This window comes from Manacus vitellinus, unplaced genomic scaffold (genome assembly GCF_001715985.3).
Source record: "Manacus vitellinus isolate BGI_N305 unplaced genomic scaffold, ASM171598v3 scaffold_4_pilon, whole genome shotgun sequence".
NCBI lineage: Eukaryota > Metazoa > Chordata > Aves > Passeriformes > Pipridae > Manacus > Manacus vitellinus.
Window position 1 is genome coordinate 31,339,509 of NW_021940604.1, and position 18,964 is coordinate 31,358,472.

The window sequence follows — 18,964 nt, forward strand, 5'->3', positions numbered from 1 at the left end:
TGCCAGAGTTTGACAATGCACTTTCAAGTGTAGTTCTTTGCCCTACAATAAATTTCATGACTGTATAAGGTCTTATGTATGGAGTGAACTTTGCTTGTATGTGTTTCTGAAACCACCTGTGGCTCATAGGGCCAACACTGTAGGTGGTGTAAAGAAAAAAAGATGTCTGTAAAAAGCACCTAAAAGAACGTAGAACTATGGCAGCTTATGTCATGCACATATAAACATTTCAAACAGATTTGGAGGGTAGGATGCCTCCAACTGCAACTCAAAAAGGCTTCTCATTTTTTAGCTATAGAAAGCATTATTCATATTGGAGCTGAACTGCTTTGAACATTGTGTATAAAGCCTAAAGAATTCTTACAGCTGGTATGTTTTGGTACATGCTGTTCTTAGCAAATCTGTCTGCAGCTGTTCACATTACATAAAATAGGGTAAAGAATACAACTCTCGGTCGCTTGCCTCCCCCAGTTTAATGGAATTATAAAGATGAAAGCAGTATCCTCTGGCATGAGGCAGAGTTCTTCCAATCTCAGGATTAATTAACGCACTTCTGATGAGCTTCAGATCCTTGGGTTATATTATATAACCCATGTTATGTATGTCTTCTATAGGTAATACACTGTATTCTCTACCAGATTCGTCTATGATATATTTCTATCTTCATGATTTTTGAGGAGTTAAGGAACTGGCAGCAACTAATTCATAGTATGGCTCACTATGACTGAAAAAGCCATTCATTATAGAGAATAGCAAGTGTTCTTTAAATACTTGATGGACTCTGAAATTGGACACCTAAATGGCCTTCTCAGTCGCTATCTTAATGTTGCCTCTTGTTCCCTGTTCTTTTCTTCCACTGTGGTGTTTGTTGGTTTTACTTCTTATTAAATTAGAATTCTTGCCCTCCCTGCCTCTTTCCTATTTTGTTTGGAATCTTTCCTAACAAAGACCTGATGTTTCAGCTGAAAGTTTACAAAGAGCAGGCCACAATTTTCATGTTGATCTTTTGGTTTGTTTTCCCTTACTTCTACTCTAAATTTCTGATGCAATGTTCAGAAACTGAGCAAATGGATCTGAAAACCCTGGTCAGCACATTGCAGGCTTTCATTGAAGGCTCTACTCTGGGAGAGTTTCATGCACGGCTTCAAGCACTACTGGTTTTCCACTGCCATGTCTTGCTGATGCCTCAAGTAGCAGAAAAGGGTAAGTTGATTACCTGTGTTGAGTCACCTTTACAGCAATATGGCCATCGGGTATTCCAGACTTTCCAAGCTAAACTTTGTGATTCCAGATAGAACTGGGGTGCATTTATCATTGTGATAATGAAGAATATCCTATTGTAAAATAAGATTTTTATTGTCTGTCTCTTCTAGATGTTCTGTGCAGCATACTGTGGAATCTGTACAATTATTATAAGCAGTTTTCAGTGTGTGTTGAGGCCAGAATCACTGAACTTCGTCAACCCATAGAAAAGGAACTTAAGGTAAAACGAAACTTGGTTCAGACAATACACTGATCTAATTAAAGGAAGGGTGGAGCAGATATTATTTGAATTTGTATATAATAGTTCTGCTGGCCACTGAAATCCCTACAACACATTTTCTTTGGCAGGAATTTATTTTAGAGGGGGAGGGAGGGGGGCTGGTTGAAGGCTTTAAGGTTTGATCATTCCCATTTATCCATGAAAATTTCTGCCCACTGGTGAAGCCCATTTATATTTCACAGCATTTGGCTATGCAGCAGTTTTAGCATAAACACATATATTAATAGAATAAGATGTCTATGCAATAATATGCTCACTTATTGAAATGTCTTGCATTTTAAGACTACCACATCGTCATAGCTGATCAACTTTAAAGATCATCTTTGATATGGAAATACTTAATTTTATTTATATGAGTAATCCCACTGATGATTTATTTTCCTAATAGGAATTTGTGAAAATTTCCAAGTGGAATGATGTCAGCTTCTGGGCTATAAAGCAGTCAGTTGAAAAAATACGCAGGTAACTCAGAACTTGAAATTAAGGTCCCTATTTAGAAACTTCCTTCTAGATGATTTCTCTATGACATTAAATTTGAATGTAAGAATACTTCTGCTCATAACACAGTGGAAACATTTATTTCAAGTAGATGAGAGATTTCTAGGATTATAAAACCCAGTAACATTTCTGCTTTCCTGTGGTAATCAGAACCCTCTTTAAATTCATGAAGAAGTTTGAAGTTGTTCTGGATGAGCCGTGTCAGCCTGCCTTGGTGGAAATTGGTAAGGAAGAGCAGCTGGACTGCATGCAAAAGCAGGAGGAATCTGAGAACAAAGAAACCAAAGTTCAGAGGCTAAACAACACATTAAGAAAGATTCTCTCTGCTAGAACAGATGTTGCCAAGGTAACTATGTTCTTTATTCCACATGTGGGTAGAATATTTTCTCTGTTTTCATCCATATGTTGCTTTTCACTGATTTATGCAGAAAAATCTTATGTAAGTGTCAAATCTGTTGAATATATCATAAACTTTTTTAATCTTACTTGTGTTCAGTGTTATGAAACACTGCAGATGGGTGGGGATGCAGCATGGAAAGACAAGCATGATCTGTACTGATCTGGCACAGTGTCTGTGCTCTAATACAGAGATGAAGATTTCATCTTCAAGTTCCTTACATATTGTCTGCAACAATTTGTTACTTCCCTAATAGTGCAGTAAAACAGACTGCAAGTTGAAATTATTATTAGCTCATTTTTTCTAAACAAGGACCCAAACACATGATCATGTAGCTGTAGGATTTGTGCGCACATAAGCTCTTATTAAATATTGAATCACTTTGGGCTTGGATGATGAAACAGGGAATGTACTACATTGTCTTACATTTGCTCTTGACTGGCAATTTGTGTACTGTGAACATTTGCCTTGGACTAGCTTGGACTACACAGTGTTTAGCTTGGACTACACAGTTTTGTATATCTCCAATTAAGTTACCCAGCTCAGGGAGGAAGTCAGCTAATTTTCTTCCTGAAACAGATTCCTATTCACATCATTAATTTTTATTAATAAGATGCAAGGAGACAATTGTAACCCATCAGAATTTGGCAGTGAGTGGGAAATGCTCAGTTACTCTCAGTTTTATGCTAAGTTGCTCTCAGTTTTGTTCAGTTTCTTCAGACCAAGAGGGGGCTGATCTTGCACGTGTCCTGTGACAGTCAGGAGGGTAGAGTGAGAAGGCAGTAATCTAATGCAAATCTAATGTGCTTGATTGATTGAGGGTTTGGTTTGTTAGTTGGTGACTTCCAAACCTATTACTGATAGTTAATAGGGTTATTGGTTTTACTTCTTGAAGTTTCAAGTTGTCTTCATTCCTTAAAGAAGATGCAGCAAACTTAAATTGAACAAACTCTAGGGATTAGCTTTGGACATGCTGGGTAATTACTTATGTTATTTAATGATTTCTACTTGCATACTGGTTTTGTTGTTCTTTGGGAACAAAATTTGTGTCTAGTGAAAACTAAGTGAGGGTGTTCTTATCTAACACCCTGGGGGCTTTAGTGATTTAGGGTTGTGCTTTTGAGCTTGTCAGGCAGAGGAAGCTGACCTGAAGCAGTGATAACCTCTATGGAAGCGGTAATGACAAACACCTAAGACAGTAGGATCATACCATCTTCCATTTGATTGATTGTTTTTAAAACTAATGTATGTCTGACATGCATGTATTATGATTTTCCTCAAGTATTGGTGCTGAACTGTTCAAAGGATCATATGACGTGTTTTGGGATTTCAGATGAATGCAGAATTCAGCCCTTCTTTTTGCAATGATTTACCCTAAGTGGTAAAACAAGACAGCTTTGAGTATATGTGTATAATTTGTTTTCATTTTTTTCTCAGAGGGCACTCCCAGAAGTATGTCAGGATGGCATTACATTTCATACAGAATCTCTTCAGTATCGTCTGCCTAAGCTTACTAAAAAAATGAAGAAGATGTGTACAGCAGTTACAGAAAATAATTCATTCTTAAGTCTGGTGGAAGATCTTGACCAGTTCACAGGTTAGGTATTCTTGTGATTTCCATACTACAGTTGACCTTTGTAAAATAAATGGAACAAATCAGGAAAAAGTACCCTAGACTGTCTTCCCATGGTTGCTTTGTGTACATTAAATTTTCACATCTCTTACCTTTGTCTGCTGTCTTCTATACAGGTGGTATTATTGTTTCTGTAGCTGAACTGCAAAATTTAACATTTGATCAGACAGCAACTAAGGAGAAGCAGAAATCAGAGGCAAAGCATATTCAGATGCAAAAGCAACGGGCTTTGTCAGATCTCTTTAAAAGTCTTGCTAAAACAGGTGAGCTTTGGCTAAAAATAGGCTTGGTTTAAAAGCACAAAGTTCTTGAGCATTTTATTAGTTTTGCCAATATATCTAAACCCACCATAATATAATATGATTTCTTAAAGTCATTAAGTAACTAATAAATTTAGAAGCATTTAAGTCTCTCTCTTTGTCTGTTGACTATGAGGCCTGGTGTGTTTGCCATTTCAAATACTTACTATTTTTCTTACATTCCATTAGATTTGTAACAGTAGCTTTTCTGTAGCAGAAATCTTCTTTATCTCTAGTCAGAAGTCACTGCCCAGCTTCTAGAAACAAGAGGAAAGCTCATTACTTTGTAACCCTTCTCTGATATAAAAGTGAAATGAAGTTAGCTAATTAAATGAGAGCCCATCTCTCAGTTGACAGACTGTCAGAGATCAGATTGACAGAGGTGTGGTTGAGTTCTGGACACTGAATGATCTATTAATGGCATTTTTTGCACCCACTGGTGACAAAGGAACATCTGCCATCACTGCCCTGTGAAGTCTGTGCTGGAGGAATGACATACTATGAATATTTAATTAACACATGGGATTCAAATTCTTTACTGGGCTCCATTTTTGACTTCAGGTGACACCTTTACTTTCCTCATTTATCAACCTTTTCATATCTTTAAAAGGAGGTGATGACCCCTAACTCAGCTTTCTTAAAGGACCAGGAGTGGTGAAAAGTCCTTTATACACACAGGTCTATGTTTGTCTTATTTCAGCTGCATTGTTCAGCTTTATTCAGCTGAAATAGCTAAGCTACAATATGTTCTTACATTACAAAACTTGCAGCATGTTCAAAGACTTATCAAAATCAGACAGCATCAGAAAACCACATCAGAAGATTTTATATCTTAATACCATTAATAGTGGAGTGACATTTCTCATATAAAAGAATGAAGGGATGTGTGCTCGGATGTCATTCCAGGTTTGTCGTACCGGAAAGGTCTTTCATGGTCCCGTTCAAAAGACTATCATGAAGTGCTCTACCTACATCCACTGGACTTGCATAGTGCATTGGCTGTACTGAATTGTGCACATGAACTGGATGACATGTATGTACATGTACAAGTATTTTTTACTTTTAGATTGTGTTAATTACAGTTGGAATATATAGAATTCATTGCATGTTGATTTAGACTCGGATTTCTGGACTGTAATTAAGTCAGGCTTTGGCATATTTCCTTCCTCCCATTAATTCTCAGTTTGAGAATCCTGTACATACTGCACTGGGATGTGCAAATGAGCAAGGGTCGGGTGGGTTTTTTTGTTTTGGCTTTTTTTTAAATTTGCACTTTTGACAACTGTACCCTCAGTTTCATTATTTCCATGAATTAGGTTTCAGTTAGCCCTCCTCCACTGTCCTGCTTTGCCTGGGATGCTTTCCTAGCATCATATTAGAGTGTAAGCTGCTAATGCTTTTATTGAAGAGAGTTGTGATTTGCAGAGATTACTTAAATGTTTTGTCTTCATTAAATAATGGGATATTTCAAGAGAAGAATACATACACTTCAAACTGGGCATTTCTGGAAAAACTTTCCTAGAGGAAAGATGCTTTTTAATGTTTTCTTACTGTTTTCAGGCAATAAGTGCTTTTTTTTTGTCATTGAGACATGCTGGTTATTATCCTCCTCAGATGTTAGGGTTTAGTGTATGGTATCTTTTATCAAGGCCAAAATAAAGGCTTCCGTATGAAGCTGGATTTATCTGCATGAGGAAAGAAAAACAAAATCACTCTTTAAGTGTTAGATGATATTCAAAAATAGAGATCTCGATGCTATCACTTAGGATTTCCTTAGAGTTTATTATAAAAATTAAGTGTTTTCTTAAGATTAGGATACTTGTAGAGAAAATGAAGAATTACAAGATCAGTGCATTTGCAAAACAAGAAATTACAAGCAAAATTATTAGGTTGAAGAGCTGACCCAATGCCTTCCATGTGCTGAGGTACTTTCTAATACCAGATTTTTTGTGCTCTGTCAGGTTGCTGACAGAGATTTCTTCTGCCTGGGATGGATGCCAGAAGTACTTCTATCGGTCACTTGCACGTCACTCTCGTCTCCAGACAGCACTGTTAGCACCTGCCAAGGTAAAAACAACGAAGTGAAAATAGAAATCCTGCTTCTGTTAACTTCATTTTACCAGCTTGGACTGAAATTTTCTAGTAGCAGAAAGGTGATGTTGCAGAAACTACTTGAAAATAGAATTTGTATGCAAGATATATGGAAGATGCAGAAAAGATGAACATGGGGAAACTGTAATAATTATAACTCTTGTCTGTGTTTTAAGACTTTTTCAATTAAACCATAGCCTTTCAGCCTGCTCAGTGAAATGAAATGGAGGGACACAGAATGCTATTGTCTGCTTGTTCATCTAACTGTTCCCTCCCACTTTTTCTGTATCTGTTTTCTTTAGGATATTGGATTAGGTAGCATTGAACGATGCAGAGGGTTCACTGCACACCTGCTGCAGATGCTTGTCAGACAGAGACGGTCTCTTACTGCATTGACAGAGCAGTGGGTCTTACTGAGGTATTTGTCATTTTCCAACATTTTAAATGCTGGCAAGGAGTCTTGACAGTAAGCAATTCAGTTCAATAAAAATGGAAAATAAGGTAGAAGAAAATAAAAAAATTCCTTCTGCTTCCCCATTTCTCTCCTCCCCTCAATTTAGCCTAGTAGAAAAGATTTAAGTTGATCCTATCACTGCAGCCAGTATTTTGGAATCAAAATAATTTTGGAAAACAAGTTAGGCATACATGAAGACCATGAAATAACACAGTTAAACCATTAAACTTACAGATCGTTAAATCTCTCTCATTTGGTATTGGCCTAAGTTAATTTTGGTTACATTCAAGTTGTTGGCTTGATCTGAAGCAAATAAATGATCTGGATGCTACTTTGAGCTAAAACAACAAAAAAAAAGAGCTTACAAAGACAAATTCTAGAAGGGTGGGAGATACTAAATCTTGCATGAAAACTTTAAAAGGAAAAGTGTGTAAGAAATCTTTCTCGCTTGATTTTTCACTCCATTGCTTGACTCATCAATTTAATTGCAAACTCCACCATTGTTTGGCATATCTGTGCTCACTACTACTGTAATCCATGAAACTTTTTGAAGTCAGGTTAGGAACTTGTACCTTTGTATGTAGAAGGAAATCTGGACTGGAAATTACTGGTGCAAAATTTACTTAAACCCCATGAAACCTGAAAAAAACCCAAATAAAAAAAAACCAACAAAACAAACCCCTCAGCATTACAGTTGCAGGAATAGTAAGACTTCTGAGATATTTATCTGCACTACTGTGACTTTCATCACAAATCAGACTAATCATTTTTATGAGCTGACTGTTACACAGCAGAGAATGAAGGGGTGCTAGAATCTAATTTGCTTTTATAGTGAGGAAAATGAACAGTATTTGAGTATCGGGCCAGGAGTTTAAAGATTGTTTGAAAAAATGGTATAGATTGTGAGAAATATTACAAAACCCTGTTTTCAGGACAACTCAATGCAATGGAGAGAAAAATTCACTAATTAAAAAAATTTTTTTTTAAATACCCTGTCATTATAGTTTTCCCAGATAAAGTTTGGCTTCCACTGAGTCCATATTATCTAGTTTATGTTTAATTAATTTAGACTGAAGGTTGAGCTTTCAAAAGGGAAGTATAACATAAAAATCAGTGATTATAACTTCTTCTTTCTTCTCATCTAGGAACCTCCTGAGTTGTATACAAGAGATAGATTCTAGGTTGACTGCTGACAGAGAATACAACGTAGCATTTCCTCCTCAAGACAGTATTCAACAGTGGACTGACAAACTGCAGCAACTTTCCATGCAGTGCATGATGGTTCTCGAGGAGCTGTCTTGGTTTATCCAGTGCTGCCCAAAAGAAGAGTTAGCCAAGTGCACTGACAGTGAAAGGACGGATGTCAAAACAAACATTTTTCAGAGTTTGGAACCTGAAATTGGAAACATTTTTACGGGAATATCTGACCTGATTCCCTCAGAGCTGAAATACTTGTCTCCAGTAACAATTGAGCAATTGCCTCCTGGATGTAGGATGCGAAATAAGGATCAGTTATGGCTGCAGGTGGCTACACAGTTGACCACGATGCTGGCAAATGTGAAGGCAATGAAAGCAGAAGTGGACAAAATAAGACAACAGTCACGCGAGACCTTGTTTTACTCCTGGTGAGTTCTACATATGCATGAAATTGAATCTCTCCTTTGTTTTCATATAAGAAGTTTGAAGTCATCTTGTAAATGTTTGCCTATGCATATCTTGAGAAGTGGGTTCAGGTGTTTTTGAAACATTTTTTTCTGTTAATTTTTTTTGCAAAATGCAGTGCCTGACTTTTTAGAGGAGAGTATGTCTTCTCACACTCCCCTGACAAGTCAGAAAAACTGCTCCATCTCAGCTTCTCCCTTTGTCTTTGGTCTCCTAGGATTTCATCCCCATAGCTCCTTAGTTAATGAGGTGAATTCAAGTGTCAATTTAGTGAGGAAATTTTTATTTTAAAAGAAAACTGTAGCTTATTTAATAACAATTCTCTGATTTTCTCTCTGCTTCAAACAATGTGAGTATAAGCTTGTTGTCAAACTTTTTATTTAATAAATTCAAGATGGGAGATCACAGAATATTCTGAGTTGAAAGGGACCCACAAGAATCATCAAGTCCAACTTTTAAGTGAATGTCCCATACAGGGCCATTGTTGTTATTAGCACCATGCTCTAACCAACATCTGCTACCTCTCCCTTATTCATGCCTCAAGAGAAGGTTTAATCTTAAATTGGACTGTTTGTTCTTCTTTCACTATTATGGTATTTCTGTTGCAGGAGAGATTTTGAAGTTTGCACATCAGCTGTGAGTTGTTTGCTGGAAGTCTCAGCTCAGTTACAAGGCATAGAGTCCCTGTTTCTTCCAAATGGGGAAGACAGGCAAGCTGCAAGTCAGATGGCCCTAATCAAGAGCCTAAGCTATATTCAGGAAGAAGTTACTAATACATCTGCAGACTTCACAGCCTGGAGAACACAACTTCTTGCTTCCATGTCCAAGTGCAGTGGTAAGGACAATTTTTCTTTGCCTGGTTTGTAATATAGATAAAGACACAAGAATTCATTAGTTTGGGTATTGTTGAAGATGGCCCTGTGTTCATTCTGATACCCAAAAACACTTCATGAAATTCAAACTTGCAAAATTTTGTCCAGACTTAATTTGTTTGGTATAATTTTTTTTACCATCACTGTTGACGACAGATCTTACACCATAGTTGTAGGTCAGGATTAGCAAGATTTTGGTAGAAGTGTGTAGAAAAAATTGCATAATGGTGTCATGGTCCTTGGATAAGGAAAGCATAGAAACTTGTAATCTGATGTGTTTCCATGTAAAACTACCTGTGTTATGGTTTAAAAGGAAATCAACAGTCGGATGAAGAGTTCATGGAGCAGTTCACAACAAAAGTGGAAACTGTGATCCGTGTTGTTCTCTATGCCATTCAGTGTTTGGTCGAGAGGAAACAGGAAGGTGAAAAGGAGGAAGAAAAATCTCCAGAGGAAGATGGTAAATTTGTTAATTTACCTCAGTGGTATAGGGGTAGGTGCGCTTTCGGAACAATTTGTAATGGGAAACTAGAACTCATTTTTCTCTTGGGAAGCTTTTTTTCTGCCTGCAAAGTGCAGCTCTCAAGAGGGGTAAATGGGTTTTTTTCCCCTTCCACATTTCAGAGAAAGTTGCAGAGAGGGTGGTGAGTGAGGCCTCTCTCTCTGCTATGCAGAAGAGAGAAGTTCTCAGACATTTACAGGGCCTCCTCGGGCTGGAGAGGGTGGGGGAGGACACAGAGAAGACAAAAAAAAAACCCCTGGAAGAGCGCAGGAACCTGTCTTTTCCCTGAGGCCTGGTGCTGTCTTGCAGCACTGTCAGGTTTTTGTAAGTTTTTAGTGTCCTTGCCTCCAAAATAAACCTTTCTGAATCCTTTCCAACTGCCTTGGCATTTTTGGGGAAATACCTGCATGTATTTTACAGTGGGGAAAACAGTTTAAACTATGCAAACCTTAAAATTTCTTAAATTGTGTGTCTAGCAGAGGTACCAATACACAAGGAAATTGCCATTTTAGTAGAAGTTTCTATTTAAATAGATAGAATGGGTATTTCTAGATTGCTTACTGTAACGTTTTTAGAATGTCTGACTTGATTTCCGGGTTTTTTTTATGTATTTCAAACAAAGAGGATGCAGCCTCATTTGATGTGATTAAAGCAGGACATATAACTAAACTTTTGGATGAAGATCTCTCTGCTGATTTGGATTCTTTACATGTGCAAAAAGCAATTTCAGAGGTTTCAGAACTCCTTGAAATCCTGAAATCCTATGGGGAAGATTACACTTCAAATAAACATAAGGTAAAATTGTTCTTCTCAAGAGTCTTTTGGCTTTAGGTGTCTCAAGAGATTTGGAATTGTGAACTTCGGCACTTAAACGTGCATTGCTGCTTCTTGCCCAATATCTCAGAGCTAGAAGCATGTGAGAAATTATGGCCGAATATAGGTAGTCTTCTGTAGTGCAAAAGCCAGATGTTCCTTTAGTGAGAAGACAAAGCTTTAGTTTTTTGTGAAACATCTAAAAAAAGCTCCAGAAACTTTAGAAATTGTACTTAAACTCGTCCACTGATACGTTTGCTTTGAGCATCTGTTTTCCGTCGGTACCATCACCCTCTCTGAGGCACATCTCAGTATGTACCAAATCATGTTTGACTGCTGGTTTTTGTTTTAACTGCAGTTCTTCAACCAGTCCTGCTATTTGCTGGTGCGTCTAATGCCCATGCTCTGCAAGTATTCAGATCTTCTCCTGTTCTATCTCACTGTTTCACTGGCGTCTCACAGGAGTACTGGAAAATTGCTTTCTGTTCTAACCAGCATTTTTACAGAGCTTGCCCAAAAAGTAAGTTATTAACAGTGGATATATGGTAAGCATATATTTAAGGTGTACAAAAGTCTTTAGTAGAAACTAAGCTGAAAGATGTACTTACTACTACAGAAGGTTTTGCATTTCTGTTTGCCTTTGTAGGGGTTTTGTCTGCCAAAAGAATTGCTTGAAGATGAGGCTGGAGAGGGAGCAACAGAGTTTCATGATTATGAGGATGGTGGTATTGGAGATGGGGAAGGCACGAAGGATGTGAGCGACAAAATAGAAAGTGAAGATCAGGCAAGTGTTTGGGGTTGGTCTTGTTTAATTGAAGTAAAACTGAAAAAGCTCCTGAAATCCACAGTGTGGATGTTTCGGGTAAAAGAAACATGAAGTTACCTTCAGTATCCTATTTCTGTTGGCTTTTAATTTTGCATATCAGCTATAAATATTGTTGTGGTAGTTAAATAAGCTTTAATACATAGGCAAGATCCATTGTAATTTTTGACTTTACCAATAATTCAGATAGAAGACAGTTTTCGAAAGGGTGAAGAGAAGGAGAAAGAGGATCAAGATTCTAAACCAGACATTGAAGGAGAAGACAATGCAATTGAAATGTCAGAAGACTTTGAAGGAAAAATGCATGATGGAGAACAGGAGAAAAAAGGTTTGGTTCTTCCACTATGGCAAACTTGTAAGAAAAGTTATAGATGGTTGATACTTTTGTATAACAAAACATATACTGAAAAGTCTGTGTTCTACAACAAAGAATATCCTAAGTTGTAAAGGACCCACAAGGGTCATTGAAGTCCAGCTCCTGGCCCTGCTCAGGACCATCCCCAGGTGTCACACCATGTACCTGAGAGCATTGTCCAAACGCTTCTTGAACTCAAACAGACTTGGTGCTGTGACCACTTCCCCGGGGAGCCTCTTCCAGTGCCCAGCCAACCCTCTGGGTGAAAAACCTTTTCCCAGTAGTGCCATTTGGGTACTAGAAGTATTAATAGGAATGCAAAGAAGCGTACGAAGGAAATACTATCTCCTTTCACTGTGATGGTTTTGGAATGGAGACACTCTTTTCTTTCTGTTGTAAGTTGACCTATAGACACCTTTTAAAACTAGTCACAGACTTTGTGGAACTGTTGAAGATCATCAGAATACTTTGAGAACATGGCTGCAGTTAATTTCGGAATGTGACTATGAAGTTATTGCTAACTTTTAAGCAATGGAAAGAATGTAAGTTTACCTTTTTAAAACAGATAAATGAGCAACATTTGGTAGATTTGAGTTGCTACTCACCCAAAAGGTAGCAGTTCTTCGCTTTGAAGGGTAACAGCTTGAACATCTGAAACTAATGTAGCTTAGAAATTACAGTAGTGTTAATCACTTCCAAATCTCTGAGAAAATGCTAAGAATAATTTCATCTGCACAAGAAGGGAGATTCCAAAACTAATAAATAGGTAAAGTGGAATGGATCTTCCCCAAACTGGTAATGCAAAAAATATTTTGAAAATGGAGGATATTGAAGGTAAGGAACAGAGAATTTAAATCATCCAGGTTTTACACGTGGGACTTGTTAGTTGGAGGGAGAGAATGCTGTGTGTGAACACAAGACTTGGAAGCACTTAATTAGGACCCTGCTTGTTTGGGTGTTGGTGCATGTGTGTCATTTTCCACCTATCTCAGCTGCATAGGGTGATGAAATTAAGATGCTAGGTATGATTGCTTTTTTGTTTATGAAGTTAACAAAAACATTATCTCTTCTGTACTGAAACACATTCTGAACTGTACACAGAAAATGAGGAAAACTCAGATGAAGAGGAGGAACTTGATAAGCAGATGGGAAATCTTGATAATGCTGAAGCTGATGATAAACTGGATGAAAGGCTCTGGGGGGATGAAGATGATGATGATGATGAAGATGCTAGTAGTAGTAAAACAGAAGAAACTGGACCAGGAATGGATGAGGTAAAGAGAAAACGAGTGGGAACAAAAGTATTGAAGGAATTAAACTCTGTGAACTTGGCGTGACTTAGAGTGTGAGCTCTTTTTCACAGCTCTTGATTCTGGAAAGGGATAGTTTAAGGGGATAAGTTTTGTTTAGTGTTGTCTTTTTTTCTGTAGAAAATGATGTCTTATCACTGAGACTTTGAGAACTGGGTAGCATAAATGAGTTTCTTTTGGATTTGTTGGTTAATAGGAGGATTCAGAGCTCGTTGCAAAAGATGACAATTTGGGGACAGGAAAGAAGGATAATAAAAAACAGCCTCCCAAGGATGAGGAAAAAGAGCAACAGGAAGAGGATAGTGGAAACAAAGAGAAAATCCATGAACAAATTGATGAGGTAAAAATTATTTGGACTGCATGGAGTATCTTGCTGTTAAACCACATTGTGTTGCTCATATCACATGTTTCTGAGAATTTTAAATACTCTTTACTTAATAGTGAAAAAAGTTAGTTCATTTCAGAGCTAAAAGTAAACCATATTATATCCATTATATTATAAATATATTTTCTGATCCATATTCCAGAAACAATTTTTGTTTGCACTAACTTGAACTTGTAATAGCTGCCAAAACAGGCTTTACACTGAATTGATGTTTTAACAGAAAAAACTCTTATTCTGTTGTGTTTAGCAGCAGAAACACTTTAAATATGCAGAACTCTTCCTAAAACCTGTGTAGAGTGTGCTTGAAGATTCTGCTAGGATGCCAATTCTGTTTAGAATGTTTCAGCTAGGAAAATTGGATTCTGAAAACAAAACATTCTGGTTTTAAGTACCACCAGTTTATGTAAATGCATTTGCTGAAATTAATCTTTCTGCTCTTTATGCGTGAGGATGTTTACCACTGGAAATCCATTCTTAACTGATCAGAATGTAATATTGTATCCAGTATTTCTTTGTCCTAGAGAATACAATAGAATCTTATGTCTTATCTTTGCCTTTCCTCACACTTATTACATGCCTGTTATTTTTTCCCCCATTCTTTTGCTGGCAGCGTGAGTATGATGAGAATGAAGTAGATCCTTATCACGGCCAGCAAGAAAAGGAGGCTGAAGTTGAACCTTTGGACCTTCCTGATAATTTGAATCTGGAGAATGATGAGAAGAGTGATGAGGAGGAAGAGGATGAAGGTACAGTGGAAAAATCTCTCTACAGATTCTTAGATGAAAGCCAAGTGGAAATAGGGAGGGACAATGAGATAATGAGCCCTTTTTCTCTATAGAAAGAAGAGAGGTGGTGGTGAGATTCTGTAGAACCACCAAGAAGCTGCAAATTCATTTCTGTGTATCAAAATAGCAACATACCAAATGCAGGCCAGATAAGAACTCAACATTACAACATTCTCCTTTACCTCCCTTTCGTGAACTCTGTGGAGCAGCCTTTCTCACACTATCCAAGTGATATACCCTGTCTTACGCTGGAAGCTCCTTATTTAATTGGCCAGTTGCTTTTGTGGTTTGGGGTTTTTTTCTTCTATTGTACTTACAAGTATTTGTACTCTTAAGTCAACTGACCCTCAGAAATATTAGGTTAAAGGAAATTAGTAGGAATTCATCCTACTGTATTGTTAGTTAGAAACCAATTTTCATTTAAAGGAATTATCTTGCTATAGAAAATCATAGATTCTGTGTATAGAACTCTCAGTATTTTAAGATTTTTTTTTATATAGACTGGGCAGTTTTATTCCAAATATCTGTAATATTCAGTCTCTGTACTTTACTGAAAGTTTTATACACCTTTCTGATTTTTTGTTTAATCCAGAAGAGAATGCTTTTGAAATAGATGAGAAACCTGTGGATTTAAATGAGGCAGAGAAGACAGAAGAACAGAATCAGGAGGATACTGGTGAGACAGAAAGAGGTGATCAAGATGCAGAAGCAGCTGAAGAAGACCTTTCTGAAGATAAAGAGGAGAAGGAAGATGAAGGGGACAAAGATGCTCATGATCAAGAAGAAAATGCAGGGAACACTGAGGATGCAGAAGAAGAAGAGGAAGAGTCACAGCCACCTGATGAGTCAAAAAATGAATCTACTGAAGACAAGGGGATCCCTGCTGGTGACCAAGGCCTTCAACCTCAGGTAGAGAGTAATAAATAAAAGCCTGATTTTCTTTGTTGTTTTAATTACCTTACACGAGAGTTAAGAAATGGATGGTGTTCTGTGATACTCTGAAACAAATTTGACATTAAGTAGGTGTAATGTTAGTGAGAATCTTCATCAAAATAAGAACTGTGCTTACTACTAAACATGTATTTCTGCCATCTGTATTCCTACTATCTCCTTGGCCTTGTGTTAGAACAGAATAGACTATTTCAGTTGGAAGCAACCTACAGTGATCATCTAGCCCAACTGCCTGATCACTTCAGGGCTGACCAAAAATTTAAGCATGTTATTAAACATGTTGTCCTAATGCCTCTTAAACACTGACAGCTTTGGGGCATCGACCACTCTCTCGGTAAAGAAATGCTTCCTAATGACCATTCCCATGCATCCTGTCACTGGGTACAGGGAGAAAAGGTCAGCATCTCTTTCTCTACACCCCCTCAGGAAGCTGTAGAGAGGAATGAGGTCACCCCTCAGCCTCCTCTCCAAACCAGACAAGCCCAAAGTCCTTAGCTGTTCCTCATAGGACACTGTTTCCAACCCTTGCACCAGCTTTGTTGCCCTCCTCTGGACACATTCAAGGACCTTCACATCATTCTTAAATTGTGGGGCCCACAACTGTACACAGTGCTCAAGGTGAGTGTAGGTGCAAGAGACCTTCAGAAGAAATAGTGAGGAGGGAGAGCTTCCTCCTGCTCAAGGAAACTTTTGCTGCCAGGGAAAAGCTTTAATGTGGGAAGGAATTCGTTCTGATGCAGGATGCTGTGTATGTTCACTTTATCTGTCTGCCAAGAGGTAACTCTCTTGCTACAAGTGATAAAATTCTCACAGACATGCCTGGAGGCCCCTGCAGGGGGGCCAGGAAGGCCATAAAGCACAGGGGAGAATTCAGCCTGGAGTTTTATTGCATATGCAAAAGGTGTTGTTATAAAAGCAACAAAACAGGTTGATGTTTTCATCTTCTCAGATAGCTGTATTCATCATTAAGATATATATATATATTGCAGTATATAAAATAAGTTTTCTTTAAAACTTAAGCCACAGCCTGGGTTACCTGCATGCATGTCAAGCCTTACAGCAAGGCTGCACCAACGCTGAACAGACCAGGACAATCACCTCTTTTGACCACGTGGTGTTGCTCTGTTTGATGCACCCCAGGACAGGGATTACCCTCTGGGCTGCCAGGGCTCACTGCTCACTCACATTGAGCCTGCTGTCAGTCAGCACCCCCAGATCCCTTTCTGCAGGGCTGCTCTCCAGCCACTTCTCTCCCAGTTGTGCCCAGCATTATTCCATCCAAGGTGCAGAATCCAGAATTTGTACTTGTTAAATTTCATCCCACTGATCATAACCCAGTGCCTCAATCTGTCTAGATCCCTCTGCCAGGCCTCTTATCCCTCAAGAGAGTCAACAGCACCTCTCAGTTTGTATCATCAGCAAAACTTGCTAACAGTGCATTCAACTCCTGTATCCAAATTATTGATAAATATATTGAACAGGACTAGTTCTAGAGCCGAGCCCTGAGGAACAGCACTGGTGACTTGTCACCAGCCAGATATAGCCCCATTCACTACAACCCTTTGAGCCCTGCCCTTCACTCAGCACACTGTGAATCCACTCATCCCACAGCTGAACAACTTGTCCAAAAGGATACTATGAGGGACAGTATCAAAAGCCTTACTAAAAATCCAGAAAAAAAACATCCACTGCTTTCCCTTCATCTACTAGGCTGGTGACCTCATCACAGAAGGCTATGGAATTACTTAAATAGGACTTTCCCTCTGTGAACCCATCCTGACTGTGCTGATGACTGCATTTTTCTCTAAATGCCTTTCAATAATACCCAGTTCCTGATGTTTTTTAGAATGTTAAAATAATCATTATTTCAGGAAGAAGATGGTAAAGATAATACAGAGATGGATGAACAGATTCCTGAGGCTGAGGAAAGAATGGAACATGAAACACAAGGGCAGACCGGGCAAGAAAACCTGCAGAGTGACAGTGCTGTTGAGCTGGCTGGAGAGGCTTCAGAAAGAGACCAGTCTAAAGAGGTAAACTACATGGAAGTGTCTGAGTTAAAAATGCTAAATTTGTGAATACATTTTTGAGTTACAGTCAAGGAATTGCTGCCATAAATTTTAAGAACTGTGTATAAGATTCAGTTTACACCAGTTATAAATTCATTGAAAAAAATTGAAGACCATGTAGATACCCTGCAGTTTTCACTCCTGTAAAGGTAAGTTTAGGGTAATTGTTGAGCTGCAGAACTGGCTTGTCTGCTCTCCATAAGAATAATACTTATATGAGCCATTTGTCATTCACAACAGAAGGTAGCAGAGCTTCCTTCTGAAATTTGTTTACAGTAGTTGCTACAGTTACAGTTGAATTTTTTTTTCTTTCAGGAAAGTGGAACTGGAGCTGCAAGTGCAAATCAATCAGAAGGCCATGAATCCACACGCATGGCCCGGATGGCTTCTCAGAAGCAAAGCAGGAAAAATACACAGGTTCATCTCTCCATTTTAATTTTTTAAAATTTTTATTTAAAAGTCTGAATATTAACAAATAGGCAGGACTCAGTTTCTCCTTGTTAGAACACTGCTCTCATTAGTGTTGGGTTACACCCCACTTGAAGTTCATGGTGTTAATTTATTCTTTTTCAGAGTTTCAAGAGGAAGCCTGGCCGGGCAGACAATGAACGCTCAATGGGAGATCACAACGAACATATCCACAAGCGACTGAGAACCATAGAATCCAGCAGTGAAGCAAAGCAGGATACAACTCAGCCTAAACAAAACGTGGAGGAGGCTGATGCATTTGAACATATTAAACAAAGCTCTGAATGCTATGATGCACAGACATATGGTATGGTGGCATTTCTGGGTGTAAAGAGTTATTGCAGAATCAAATCCTGAAACAGTCCCATTTGCTGTAATTTTCTCTGTTTGCTTTTTAAAGTTATGTTTAACAATCCTTGCAACACCATTTTGCTATGATAAATGCTACTCTTTCGCAGTCAGATTCAAACTAACAATAACATTTTTGAAAATACTGAATTGACTCATGAAATGGATTTTAGCTTAATAAACATATTTAAAATCTGTTCTCACCAAATCTTACTTCAGTATATCAGGTTTCCAGGGCAAGAGCTCACTGACAACACAACACAGTGAAAGATAAAACTGAGGTCTGAGACAATAGTTCATATTTCTTCTGAAGTTCACTAAAACTGATTCACAGTGGCCTCAGAATGCAACATTTATTTTGCAACTTGACTACTTCTCCTTCCACTTGCCCCTTAATAAGTATTGTTGTCTTTGTACAGATGTAGCTAGCAAGGAGCAAGAGAAATCTATCATGCCTCTTGAAGAAAAGGAAGAGGGAGATTCTGAAGATGCAGCTATGGAAACAGAAATGCAGAATGAGGATCTCACAACAGTAGATGCAGAAGAGCTGAAGCCAGAAAAAAAGAAGTCTACTGCCACTAAACCTTCTGGTACATTAACCTAAAAAACCATTTTAAATATACACTGATGTGGATCTTTAAATGTATATGTAGGTATTTACATTTGCATGTAATGGATGAATATCATACGACTCATCTGTCATAAG

The 18,964-nt window shown here is 38.1% G+C and overlaps 1 protein-coding gene across 1 annotated transcript in view; it reads left to right on the forward strand.

Moving 5' to 3' along the window:
* The window catches only part of MDN1 (midasin AAA ATPase 1), a 98,060-nt gene that overhangs the window by 68,078 nt on the left and 11,018 nt on the right, over positions 1-18,964 (forward strand). Inside the window, exons 71-94 of the mRNA XM_029962825.1 lie at positions 1,057-1,203; positions 1,374-1,483; positions 1,932-2,005; positions 2,192-2,387; positions 3,876-4,035; positions 4,188-4,334; positions 5,277-5,403; positions 6,332-6,437; positions 6,764-6,879; positions 8,061-8,540; positions 9,186-9,412; positions 9,763-9,909; positions 10,574-10,746; positions 11,123-11,284; positions 11,411-11,548; positions 11,774-11,915; positions 13,044-13,216; positions 13,449-13,592; positions 14,248-14,383; positions 15,015-15,331; positions 17,245-17,406; positions 17,758-17,859; positions 18,016-18,217; positions 18,678-18,848. Of these exons, the coding sequence (XP_029818685.1) occupies positions 1,057-1,203; positions 1,374-1,483; positions 1,932-2,005; positions 2,192-2,387; positions 3,876-4,035; positions 4,188-4,334; positions 5,277-5,403; positions 6,332-6,437; positions 6,764-6,879; positions 8,061-8,540; positions 9,186-9,412; positions 9,763-9,909; positions 10,574-10,746; positions 11,123-11,284; positions 11,411-11,548; positions 11,774-11,915; positions 13,044-13,216; positions 13,449-13,592; positions 14,248-14,383; positions 15,015-15,331; positions 17,245-17,406; positions 17,758-17,859; positions 18,016-18,217; positions 18,678-18,848 (4,059 nt within the window). The remainder of the gene's footprint in view (positions 1-1,056; positions 1,204-1,373; positions 1,484-1,931; positions 2,006-2,191; positions 2,388-3,875; positions 4,036-4,187; positions 4,335-5,276; positions 5,404-6,331; positions 6,438-6,763; positions 6,880-8,060; positions 8,541-9,185; positions 9,413-9,762; positions 9,910-10,573; positions 10,747-11,122; positions 11,285-11,410; positions 11,549-11,773; positions 11,916-13,043; positions 13,217-13,448; positions 13,593-14,247; positions 14,384-15,014; positions 15,332-17,244; positions 17,407-17,757; positions 17,860-18,015; positions 18,218-18,677; positions 18,849-18,964) is intronic.